The sequence below is a fragment of the Monomorium pharaonis genome, chromosome 2 (assembly GCF_013373865.1).
Source record: "Monomorium pharaonis isolate MP-MQ-018 chromosome 2, ASM1337386v2, whole genome shotgun sequence".
NCBI lineage: Eukaryota > Metazoa > Arthropoda > Insecta > Hymenoptera > Formicidae > Monomorium > Monomorium pharaonis.
This window is the reverse complement of record NC_050468.1, coordinates 26,337,607-26,351,170: the sequence shown is the minus strand read 5'-3', so window position 1 is coordinate 26,351,170 and position 13,564 is coordinate 26,337,607. Positions and strand designations below refer to the sequence as shown.

Genomic DNA, 13,564 nt, shown 5'->3' with positions numbered 1-13,564 from the left:
GTTGAAATAATAAAATAATATTTATATTACTATAGCGAACTGAAATAGCAAGAGATCCAGCCGCTTGACGTCGCAGTACGTTTATCCTGAATTAAATCCGTTATAAAATTTAATTCCATACGTTTAGAGAGAAAATTCTGTACAATTTTGCGATTCTGCAAGCAGACAATCGAAATCGGCGTCGCGCGACAATTTTAATATGTACTTTAAACTTTGATTTAAACAAATATTTTTAATAGAGTTTGTGAATCCATTATTCCCGAAGCTTTTGCAAACATTTGAGTACAACTGCGAACTACATCTTATATATCTTCATTTTCTGGTTCTTCTTCGCGCCAGAAGACACAGCTGTGTGTATCTGAGAAAATCTGTCCGTGAACTTTCCTCCCTTCATTGACATACCGAGTACGGTGTAAAATATACGAGTTCGCCGAACCGAAAGAACCAAAAGGCTAAAAGCTCCCGTTCCGCTAAATGGTCACTGTTTTTCTCAATCCCCAACAAATCGCCGTCATATTTCGTACGATCATCATCGTTAGATTTATCCGGGCATCCATTTCGCCCCCGAAGTCGCTCCTTAAGAAATCGACGGGATCCGGTAACGGCGAGACACCGCGGTTATATATCGGTGAAAGGAGATGTATGTGCGTGTAAATGTACGTGAGCGGGAGCGAGAGTGGCTTTAAATCGCCTTTCGGCTCCTTCGATCATTTTTCCTCCCTGTTTCTGAGCATGATGCACTTTACATTACTCTCCCTTCAATTCGATGTAGTGTGCACAGGCGAAGCTATTCACATATCGGGTGTTCAAATATTAAAAATCGTTTGACATCTGACTGTTATAACAGCAAATTCGATTATCATGTCAATATTAATAGATTCCAAGAATGTAGTTGATATATGCTGCTATGTTAAGCAGAACGAGAAAGAAGATTTTATTCTTTAACTAAAACTTTTTATCTTTTATCGTTACGATAAATAATATCACATTTGAAATATGTTTTTCGTTTGACAACTGACTTTATTATATAGAATATCACATTTAATTCTGTATATTAATATCCTATTTTTAATTTTATTTTACTTAAACTGTTTTTCTAAGAATATTTAATTTTAAATGTTTATTTATATAAATTTATTTTTTTAATGTTGATTTTTTTCCTTCTATATATTGAATAGCACTCATAATTTATTTGCTTAATGCACAATTTCACAGAAATTTACTAAAAACGCAATTTATTTATCCGTTAATGTATTTCTACCTCTATATATTTTGAAATATATGTGTAAGAGCGAACAGGTGGACTACTTTGAACTTTAAACCGCGATATGCGTCAATTTGCTGAGCGCCTTTTATTATCTTTAGCAACGAAGCATCGCGCGTCGATGAGAGAGCGGCGCCGTTGCGTTCACGTTTCCGTTTACGAATTCCTCCGACCGTTGCTGATTCAATTTCTGCAAGGTCTGATATGCTCACGTAACACAGGCATATGTGTGTGTGTGTAATACATATCAAATTGTGGCGCAAAGGCGGCAGTAAGCTGTCAAATGAGATTGCTTTCGGAACGTCGAACCGCTAGGATTTGTCTCCAAAAGATGATTATGATTTTTTTCTCAAGACAGTGAAGTGCCGAGGGTCGCGAAGATTTTTTGCGAATATGACACGTGTCCGTTATACTCTGAAATATCTATAAAAGGGAAGATCTTTGAAAAACTTTCACGGGGCTTTCTCTCAAAATTTTATCTTACATTTTATGAAAGTACAATTTTAAAACAATAATAAAAATAATAAGTCCAAGAACAATAAAATGCAATTCTCATGAAAAAATTCGCCAACTTGAATACTTAATCAATAAATATTCATATGTGAGTTTTAATCAAATTTGCTGAAAAGTATTTTGTATCTCTGTATCATTTAAATCAGTATCTTTTGTATCATTTAAATAATATCAATTTTTCCAAGATGCAAAATGCCTAAGCAAAAAGCATTGAGAGGATGCTGGAAAAGAGTCTGTTTTACCGATTAAACGTGATTTCGGATATGGTAATCTTTTTATTGATTGCACAGAATTAAAAATCCTTTTCCAAAATTAAAGTATAGACAATAACGCAGTCCGGTTCCCATGTAGGGTTTGCTGAGTGTTAAGGAAATAAAGTAATTTCTACAGAAAATCCGTGACCATATCGAATGGTCTGGCGACAGACATCTTCAAATAAGCTTTTGTTAGATCACACAGTGTTTACTTAAGAAATTTCGATGCATTTTATCTTTTCGGCCTGCACGTATATCTCCGTACATGCATAATTGCAACCATCTGCGATCATAAAGCATTGTCGTCAACCGGTTTGGGGCCACCCCCCTCGCCTAGCAAAGAGCTGTCCCCACCTCTGCCACCTAAGCTTGCTGTGTTTCTTGTCGTTTATTAGAAATTGCGTCAAATTCGTCTACTCCCTCGACATCCCTTTTAACCAATCAATTATTCAGAAAAGCGACGAAAATCTGAGTGGTGAGTGGGGACAGCGGTCACGACGAAAAATCAAGCGATCTCTTGAGTTAGTTTTTACGCAGACAATCTTCCGGAAACGTCTCTCAAGTTCATTGCGAATCTTGTCGTTCGGATACCTCTCTCGAATTAAGTTGCTAATCTTTTCTTACAGATATTTCTATCGAGCAAAGTGGTGAATAGAGTCTATGCGGCTAAACGGCTACTTGCCAAGTTCGGTTGCGAATACAATAGAAATTGTAAACAAATTCGTGCGATATTCAATAACCTCTCGAGCGGACTTATCTCCATGAACGACGCAAGTGTATGCGAATCTATGTCATCAAGCTTGACATCACCCTCCACCACACCAAGAACCTAACTACATTCGATACAAGAGGCTACTATCTGCTGCTGTCCTAAGGAAGCGGTCCCCTACCGTGCTGGGTTAAGGACCGTCGACATCGAACAGCTGTGCCTCACGCTATACAAAACAGGAAAGTCCTCCGCATGCCTACTGAGTCATTTTCAACGCGTTAACAAATCATAGACTTTACGAATTGATAACTCGCGTCCGCAGATCCGAGATCACCTGCGTCCTTAGGCACCTCTGAGAACGTTTCGCCTATAGGACTGATCTGTTGGACACACAATTGTAGTGGCTTGCAAGAACCACTACAATTTTGCATATTCACACAATAGCTCGCCCGCATCCGCAGATCTAAGATCACCTGCGTCCATCAGCACTCTTGGCGCCTCCGCGCCGATCGGACTGATCTGCCGGATTACCGCAAATCGAGGCAATTCGCGAGCGTTACATATGTTGAGCGAATCACGTTATTTTGAATGTAAGAGTTAATTTTCCGAACTATAGTTGTGAAATTTAGCATAAGTGCGACAGTCGCTCCACGAGTCGGACCCAAAGCGAGTCGTCTCGTTTTTGTAGACGGTCAACGTTCGAGCCGTTTTTTGACTAAGCGTTAGAAGACCTTCCGACGGGAACCTTCGCAAATCTCATCCTTTGTTACCGCAATATTAAATATCTAGTTGTCATACCTAACATTTAAATATATTGTTTTTTTTGTATAGACTGAGTTTCTTTTTTTTTGTGTTACCCGCCGGGGCCATTTCACTTGTTAACGCGTTAACACCGAGATAGCCAACGTGGCCATGATTTGGTCTGACATCGCTCAGCCGAAATTGAAGCACCCAGTTTTGGCTGATATTTAGCTGAATATATTGTATCACAAACTTTGTAACGTTATTTAGACCCGATATTCTAATCAGTATTGATGAGCCAACTTTGAAACGCCTAGCTGATGCCACTGTGCGGCTTAGAACTGGATCCCAACATTGGCAGAACGACTTTTGGCTACTATTGGAACTAATATTGATAAGCCGACCTTATTTATTTTAACTAAAACCATATTGGTTTACTTAACTGTTGAAAGAAATATTATTTTTAAAGTTTATTTATTATTTATAGTTTTTTTATTTAATATAAAATTCACGTGGAATTCATCTTTAGGTATCTTTATTTTTGAGAGTAATAAGTAAACTTTATAAGATTTAAATCGACTTTTTTCTTTATTTTAATAATTATTCAAAACTACAAAATTTTACTTAACTGTTTAAAAAAATATTATTTTTGTAGTTTATAAATAGCTTTTTATTTGATATAAAATCCACGTGGGATTTATTGTTAGTTATCTTTATTTTTGAGATTAATAACTTTAATATCAATCTCTAATAAACTTTATAAGATTTAAGTAGACTTCTCTTTATTTTTGTAATTATTCAAAAATACAAACTTTTACCAAACTGTTTGCAGGAAATATTATTTTTGCAGTATAAATTTATAATAAATAAAATATAGGTAAATAGTACTTTTGTAGTATAAATAGTTTATAATAAATAAAATGTTGTTAATTAAAAATCAATGTCTTAATATCTTATATTTTAAGAGTCATTTCTTATGTTTTGTATGCTTAGAATTAAGATGGATCTTGGGCACATAAAAATTATCATTAAGCCTAGATCGATTGTCAATCTCAGGTCTATATCTGACATCAATATTAAATTAAAATCAATTAATAAAGGTTGTGTGTGTGTGTGTGTGTGTGTGCGCGCGCGCGCCCGGGCTCGGAATCGCAGCACACTCTGACATCGCGTCATGTACAATGTAGGGCTCGACGACTCGGCCGCCGAGCAGTTTTTCCTCTCCGGCACGTGCCGTTTCAATAGAGACAGAGAATAAACAAAAAAAGGATAGACAAAATGACTATGCTTTCTGTTTATTCTCCGTCTCACTCTATCGAGACAGGAGTTAGGCCGGTGGACGGAGAGATATAAAAGCCAAGTGCATTCGGCTCACGACTCACGCGAGTTGAGTTGGGACCTGTAAGTTTGCAACTGTAACTTTGTTTTAATTGTAAATTTTGTAGTTGCACATTATATTCCTAATGTATTTGTAAAAAGGGATGAGCATATAAGATTATTGCACCGTGAATACGTGTAAAATTTATTATTCTATAGTTTCTTTTTTGAAGTAACAGTAATAGTGGTAGTAATGCCAGAAGCGTAAATCGTGAACTGGTTAGTTTTTAAAAAAAGACAGAAGCGTTTATCGTGAGGAGGCTATTTGCAAGAAAAGTGCTAGAAGCGAATGTCACAAGCTAGCTAATTTTTAATTTGCTATCAGAGGCATACATTGTGAGCTAGTGAAGTTATAAAAAATGTCAGAGGCGTAAATCGTGAACTGGCAAGTTTATAAAAAATGTCATAGGCGTAAATCGTGAGCTAGCAAGTTTTTGAAAAGTGTCAGAAGCATAAATCGGAAACTAATTTTTAAAAAACGTTAGAGTCGTAAATCGTGAGCTGGCTAATTTAAAAAAAAAGTTAGAGGCGTAAATCGTTAATTGGCAAGTTTTTAAAAAATGTCAGAGACGTAAATTGTGAGCTGGCTAGTTTTTAAAAAAAGCCACAGGCGTAAATCTTGAGCTAGCAAGTTTTTAAAAAATGTCAGAAGCATAAATCGGAAACTAACTAATTTTTAAAAAACGTCAGAGTCGTAAATCGTGAGCTGGCTAATTTAAAAAAAAAAATTAGAGGCGTAAATCGTAAATTGGCAAGTTTTTAAAAAATGTCAGAGGCGTAAATCGTGAACTGGCAAGTTTTTAAAAAAAGCCATAGACGTGAACCGTTACAAGCAATTTATTAACGATGTCATAGACTAGAATGTTAAGTATAAATTAAATCGATGATAAAAATGAATTAACAATAAGACTACAATATATACGTCGTCAGATAAATGGACGTAAATTTCCATTCTTTCGAAAGAAGTTATGCTGATAAAAAATGCGAGTTTAAGGAGGGCATCTACATTATAGGGTCTAAAAAATCGAAATTTTTTTGCTTAAATCGATAGTATTTCATCCGTAGAACATGCTTCTGAAGTCCCAAGTATAGATTCAAATTGTATCAAGCCGAAATGAACACAAGCAGTGCGCATATCCCGAGCGCTCTGAGCGGGACGGCAGGTAAGAATTCCTAACGGTCTTTGAAAAAATACATTCCATGTCAAGGAAAGAATTACTTGAGAGGTGTTGGCATACACAAAATGCCAATGATAGTTTTAATACGATGATTTGGCGACTTGCCCCAAAACACCTCCATTGCGGCGCAAAATCATTAAAATTGCTGTCTACATAGCTGCTGGAATTTTCAATAAAGGCTACTTGTCGGTTCTAAGAATCATGTCATGCATGGAAATAGTTATTGGACCAGTATGCAGAGATGTTGCGAATAGAATAAAAAAAAATCGCACGACTAGCCAAAATCGTCGTAGCAGATCTGTTACGCAGGAAACGCGTACTTACGATAAACAATAGCTGTTGGAGAAGAATGAATTGTATGAGGACACTGAGGACATTTTATATGGAGCAGGGATAGCAGATTAATCGAAAAGTACAAATAAACAATCATTAGAAAGCTTTTATCAACCTTTTTCTTTGATCGGAAACTTTAAACGCGTTTTTCTCGAAACCACTTTTTTCGAAACTGCATGCATAATTAAAAAAAACTAATTGTCGGATTCACTTCTTTTTTCTTAATTAAAGGTTATTCTTCTGTGTGAACCTAAAATATAAATTAAAAGTCATGTAAAAAAAAAGTTAATTTTAAAAAAAGACAAAAATTTTTTACAAAAAACCGATTTTATTTTTAAAGCGTTATTTTATAAACTTTTTAATAATAAATGTATAACTTTCTTAGGTTCACTTAGAAGATATACTCATAAACTTTACAAAAAACCTTGGTTTTTTCCTTTCAGCCGATTCTACTGGATGTTATCATACACGCGGTGCAAAAGGAATTTTTCAAGGCAGTTGTGCATTTTTGCTTACAACTTATAATTAAATAAATAAAATTTTGTAATAAAAATTGTTTTGAGTACTTAAAGACATGCACACTAAGTGGTAAAAATTGCAAAAAGATCTATTGCTTAGTTTCATTAGAAAAAAATCATTTAAAAAATGCTTAATTTTGGCTTCCTGATGTAGACGCCTCCCTTAATTAAAACTATTACACTTATCAATCTAGAGTGCATAAATGCATGTAAATAATAATTATAAATAATAATATCATATGATATCGCGTGGAAAAGATTCGGAAAAATGTTATGAATACGTAATTTATATCTTGATATCTATGCAATAAGATCTGTAAACTTACAAATGTATCTATTCGATTCAGTTTCAACAAACCAATAAATCTACAATCAAGATGCGTGCGTTTTCTTGCCTTGTATTTATTGCTTTGGCATACACCATTGAAGGTATGAATTCATAAATTATTAATATTTTGTCATAAAATAAAGTAGAAAGAGAGAAATTTTACCATAGAATTTTATCATAGAAAATAATAAAAACTAATAGAAAAAAAAGAATTTATAAAGGAACAGAAATAACTCTCTTATGTATAAAGTAATTAATTTCATAGCCACACACAAAAAAATGGTCTGGTCTGTACACCAGACCTATGTATTTCTATGGATTTTGGCTTGCTGAATCCAAATCTGATGTCAGAATTGGTAGATTGGTTCGCTGTTTCGAGAAAACCTCAAAAAAAAAAACTTGAAAATCCACAAAACGAACATTTTCGCTGATGTTTTTCTCGAAACGGAAAGCCAATCTACCAATTCTGACATCAGATTTGGATTCAGCAGGCTAAATCTATAGGAATACATGGGTCTGGTATACAGGCCAGATCACTTTTTTTGTGTAGCTGTGTTTTTATTATATGCAAACTTTTTAAAAACATAAAAATGTTTTGAATTAAAACTAGATTTGTCAAAATTTTTCAGTTAAATTTTCAAGATAATTATATTATTTTACCAATTTAACATTAGATATCAGAATTGATATAATATAACGTATTTGTGTTATTTAAATATTTTAATGTTTAATTTTTAATATTTCTTTATTTAAAAATAATACATTATAAAAATAAATAGATAATATAAAACAAATAATATAATATATTTTTAAAACACAAATAAAATTCTAAAATAAATGAATAAAATGTACACTATAATTCAATTATAAACATATGATCAATTTTATTAAAAAAATATGCTTCCACAATTTCTTTCCAAATTGTGTCATAATTTAGCGTGTTATATCTTTGTATTAATTTTTAACATATTTTTTCTGTATTATGTTTATATTTGTATTATATTGTATTATTTTTTTATTTATTTTGTATTAATTTGTTTAAAAAAATGAGATAAATTGTTTTGGATAAAAAATATATTAAATTTAATATAAATTTTCTTCATTATAACACAAATATTTATTGCATAACAATAATTATGTAAACAGATTTAGAAGAATGTATACATCTGTTCGCGTTTTTTCTCTAGCCATTAAAAATTAATGTTACATAAACAATAAAATTTTTATGTCTATTAATTAAATTTGTAAACAAATTATTTTGCATAAAAATAATAACACAAAGATAATAATATTTAAATAATTAATATTTTAATAATTATTGTTATAGCACTTAAAATTTTTTATTTATAGGTTTACCAGCGTCACATATCGTCGGTGGCACAGATGCCCCACTCGGCAAATATCCATACCAAGTTGCTTTAAAATTTAATAGCTCATTTTATTATTGCGGAGGATCAATTATTAATAAACGTTATGTTCTCACTGCGGCTAATTGTCTTTATGGGTAAGTATCTTTGTAATTTATTTTAATTGTTTATATTTTTATGACCTTCCATAAATGTGTGTGTGTGTGTGTGTGTAACTATATATTAAAAATTAATTTTAAAATATAACGATATGAGTTTTTACATAACAATGTTTAAAAAAAATAATAACAATATTATAAAAATATTATACATTCTGTAAAAAAGACATGCAAATAAAATAAAGTTAATATGCTCTGGACGCTTAAAGAATATTATAGTAGAAAAGAGAGGGAAAATAAAATGGTGGTTTATAATCTTCTTCTCGTTCCTACAATGCTGTTAAATTTATTATATTATATAATATATTGGCGCAACAAAATTAGCGCATACGAAAATTTATGTCGAAATTTTGCATAATTTCAAATAAGTATAACACCGCGAAAAATCATCGCATTTTCATTTCCCGAAACGTATTTTAAAGCTTGAACTCTACTTTCGGATGAATTTTGGCGATTTTAATTCTTTTTTTTCACGAAACGGCACAATGATAAAGCTTGACCCATCAAAATAAAAATTTTTATGCAACTTTGCTGCGTTACACCTGCTGTGGAAAAAATCGCGAAGACTTTCTGTTACTTGCATCTTACAGCGGGATCTTTTTCTTTTATTTTGTGTGGTTGTTCATCGCTGTGCGATTTTTTTGACTAAATTATTGAGATTTTAAGAAAAAATGGTTATTTTGATATTCATCGCTTATTACTTGTGAATAGATCAACGTACAGTATTCTGCAAAAAAACAATAACATGGAGAGGATAGTTTCCGCTAACGCCGAGTACACTAACGCGGGGTTCCACTGTATGTTTTTTAATAAAGAAATTTGAATATTTGTGTATATGTAACGTCAGAAATTGAAAGCCTAAAAACTTTATTGCATTTTAACAAAATTAATTTTTCGTAGTTTTTACCCCGAAGAAATCACGGTTCACGCGGGTACGATCTACTTAAACGAGACAGGCGATGCTTATCAACCGGAGAGCGCGGTGTGGTACTCTGACGATGCTGGAGTTGATGACGATATCGCTCTCATTCGATTAAACCGAGACATCATATACAGTGACGTAGTAAAACCAATTCCCCTTGCACAAGAAGATATCGCTGTCACAGATTTTCCTTGTGTTGTAGCTGGTTGGGGTGTACTTCAAATAAAAGTTTTTCTGTAGAATATATAATTTTATATATCAATTAATTGTAATCATTTAAACATTAAACTTGAAAATTTTAGTGGTAATTAAAATTGTATTAAATAATATTACATATTATAATATGCATAAAATGCTATACAATTATTATTCAGTAATCTCATCTCTTCTTAGTTAGTAGCTACCTCTTCTTTTGCATTTTTGAGATTTCGAGAAAACCTATCATTATAATTATTAATTGTAGAAGAATAAAAATCTCTCTCTCTCTCTCTCTCTCTCTCCCTCTCTCCCCTTCTTTCTCTTTCTTTCTCTTCATTTTTTAGTGTACTAAATTCTCATCCATTATATAAACAAACCCTTAAAAATAACTTTTTTTCACTTGTGACATTTGTGATGCAAAATGTTCTTTTCTCATTTTCCTTTTGTTAATTACATCGTTTAATCGATAATAAAACTTCAAAGATGTTCTTTTTTTGCACAAAACTAAATTCTAATGTGTTGTTGTACTAAATGAATAATTTATGATTAGTCTTAAATTTGTAACTGCGCTGCTTATAATTATGCAAATTTTTATGAATCAATATAAATCATTCTTTCAGCTTAATGGACCTACACCTAACGTCTTACAAGAAATCACTCTGAAGGTTTATCCTCACGATAAATGCAAGCTTAAAAATTCGAAAGTAACCGATAATCATATATGCACTCTTTCAGAAGAAAACAAGGGACTATGCATTGTAAGATAAACATATTTAATATTTTTTTTAAATAAACGCTCGTTCATTTATAGTTTATCAGAAGAGGAAAATAATTATAAACTAATTAATTTGTTAATAATGTTTGAATGTATGAATGTATGTTGCATGTATGTACAAATTATAAATTATTTTTTATAACGTTGCAGAAGGATGCAGGTAGCGCTCTCGTTGCCAATGGTGTTCAAATTGGAATCGCATCCTACGTGGGTGATTCCGTGGGATGTACAGCAGAAGGACTCGATGTGTTTGTTAGTGTATATGCATGTCAAGACTGGATCAAGGAACATATGATTGACGTTGATTAATAATTGATAAAGGTTTAATGTCTTATTAACATTGTATTATTACTCTATATAATATATACTATATCAATCTCACAAATAAAAAATATTTGCGTGCACACGATTCATACAAATTACACTTAAATGTTTTTATTACTTTTACCTTACAACAATTTTTGTAATCCCCTTAAGTAAAATTACCGTAAAACCCTAAAGTTGGCTGCTAATCGCGATTGTATTGTCCCTTGAGTGATAATATAATATAATTTTTTTATTACTTTTATTGCAAGGAATGTGTACGTTTTATATTTTTTTGCATAATTATTTTGTACAATTAACAAGCATTTAAATTAAAAAAAGAACTTTAGTGCAATTAATAGCAATATAACTAAAACATTAAGTTTTTAAATGTTCGGTAATTGCACTAAATTATGCAAAAAATATAAAACGTACATTCCTTGATATGAAAGTAATAAAAAAATTAAATTATATTAACATACAGCATAGGCACACGCCGCATAGATATATAAATTATTTATACATACTTTACGTGGCAAATAAATAATTTAAAAAGGGAAAAAAATCATCTTTCTAGGATGCTTAGTTCTCGAGATAATGACAATTGAAGTAATTTGAACGCGCCAAATCAGTTTTGTATGCGCGCGCGCGGCGCCGTCAGCCGCCGCTCTCGAATTAATACTGCTTTTGTTAACACGTTTACAGTGATCAATCTTCATGAATCGCTTCAAACTTTTGGGAAAGACTACTTCAACTTTTTAATAAGACGCTGTCAAAATTTTATCTCTTAATATTCATAACTGTAGCAACAGTTATTTTTCAAAGAAAAAAATCTTGGCTTCTAAGCAACCTAGAACAATATTCCTTTTTTTTAATTTAAAGAAAAACGCATCTTTCAAATGCATTTTACTTCATTTTGATAACGTTAATACTTTAAAAGTTATTTTATTATTAATTAAGCTTGTATTTTACACGTTTATTTGAGGCACTTATTTGCATTGCACACATTTTGTAATACCAATATATGATACTGCAACTTTTTAAGAAAAGAAAAAACTTTGGTTTGAGTTTGTGCATGGTCTCAAAAACGTAGAAATTAAATTTTAGTGGAGTGCTTTTCGGATAAACAATTTATATAACTCAAAAAGTTATTAATATTTTTTGATAAAATTTTTGGTACTTTTTTATCATAATAAAAGCTATTCCTTTTTACAATTTTCAAATGCTTGAGTTAATTTTTAACAAAGTTACAAACAATTTAAAAAATTGCCATTTTTCATGGTTTTTTCGATTTTACAATCAAACTAATGGACCGATCTTAACGAAATTTATTATTATAGATCTACTTAATACCTACAATTGTTATTTAAACTTTTTTTTGATTCTGTTTTTAGTTTACGAGGCGCAAGCAAAAAACTACTTTTTCCTCATTTCAACTCGTAATTTTGCAATGACCCCCAGTTTTTTGCGAGTGACAAACGTACCTATCTTAATCTACACACGTTAATTGTGCTTTACGCAGAGTTAAACCCTTATCAATTTTTTCCCAAAACGGCCTTTTTTCAAGCTAATTCGGCTAGACTATATTAGGACAGTATATTATTCAATAATATTAAAAAAATATTTATCAAACGTTATGTTTGCTTTATCGATCCCGATCAAATGTGACCGTCACTCCAGCATCCCCTTAATGTTACCATTTTGGCGCAGTATAAATCATATCGAGAGAAAGATAAGGAAAGAGAGAGGGGTGGGGGGGGGGAGAGAGAATGCTAATGTCTTTTCTCCGTTTCCTCCACTTTTTATCCCAAGTCCTGTCACTTCTCGTCTTCGCCGAGACGTTTAAATAACGACGTACGTCAAGCGGGTAAAAGGTAAAGCCCGTCATGAGCGTCTTATAGGATACGTCAAACAGCGGCGAAATTTGACGGGACGGAAGAGGGGATGCGGCCTGCTTGAAAGAGAGAAAGAGAGAGGGAAAGAGAAGGAACGTTGTAACGATAGCAATCTCAAAAATGTCGATCATACGCCACGCACCGCGTTGGCAATGTGTACCTCGGCTGACGAGCGCACGACTGACAGAATGCACGTTTTAACACCAGTGGCAGCCGGTCGATAAATTTCAGTCTCATGCAAATTATGTAAATCTTTTTGTAACATATATATATATCATCAGCCATGTGCAACGAACATCTAATAGATGCAGATATATATATCTACATCTACTGTTCATTGCAACATCGTTGATGCGCAGGAAGGGAAAGGGAAGCGAGGAATTAACGTTCCGCATGTACGTGCGCGCGCGTGAAAAGCTTCCCTCTCACAGTTCGCGCTTATAGCTGTAAAAATATAATACGCTGTCCGTCGTAATGGCATCCCAGTAGGGGGGTCCTAACACGACATCGATTAGTATCCATTAAACCCTTGCACCCCCGACATATCGACGCCCGTGTATGCCCCGCGTATGGCACAACGCGAGAGAGGTTGTCATGGTTTCGCGCTGGATGCTGCTCGATATATCAGGTATTGAAACCGATGCAATTTTCAGCGAGTTCAGATTTTGATATCCCGGATAAAGCTAAAATGATCTCCGCATTTACTTGTGGCGCAAAGATTTTCTTCCCGT

At 32.9% G+C, this 13,564-nt stretch overlaps 2 protein-coding genes across 2 annotated transcripts in view; one reads left to right on the top strand and one right to left on the bottom strand.

Annotated features, from left to right (window-relative positions):
* The window catches only part of LOC105832536, a 161,860-nt gene that overhangs the window by 44,865 nt on the left and 103,431 nt on the right, over nucleotides 1–13,564 (bottom strand). The window lies entirely within an intron of this gene.
* On the top strand, nucleotides 4,096–11,044 carry LOC105840946 (chymotrypsin-2). The gene is made up of 5 exons (XM_012688036.3): nucleotides 4,096–7,316; nucleotides 8,566–8,719; nucleotides 9,641–9,884; nucleotides 10,481–10,618; nucleotides 10,786–11,044. The coding sequence occupies exons 1-5, from the start codon at nucleotides 7,265–7,267 to the stop codon at nucleotides 10,942–10,944; spliced, it is 747 nt and encodes a 248-aa protein (XP_012543490.1). The 5' UTR covers nucleotides 4,096–7,264; the 3' UTR covers nucleotides 10,945–11,044.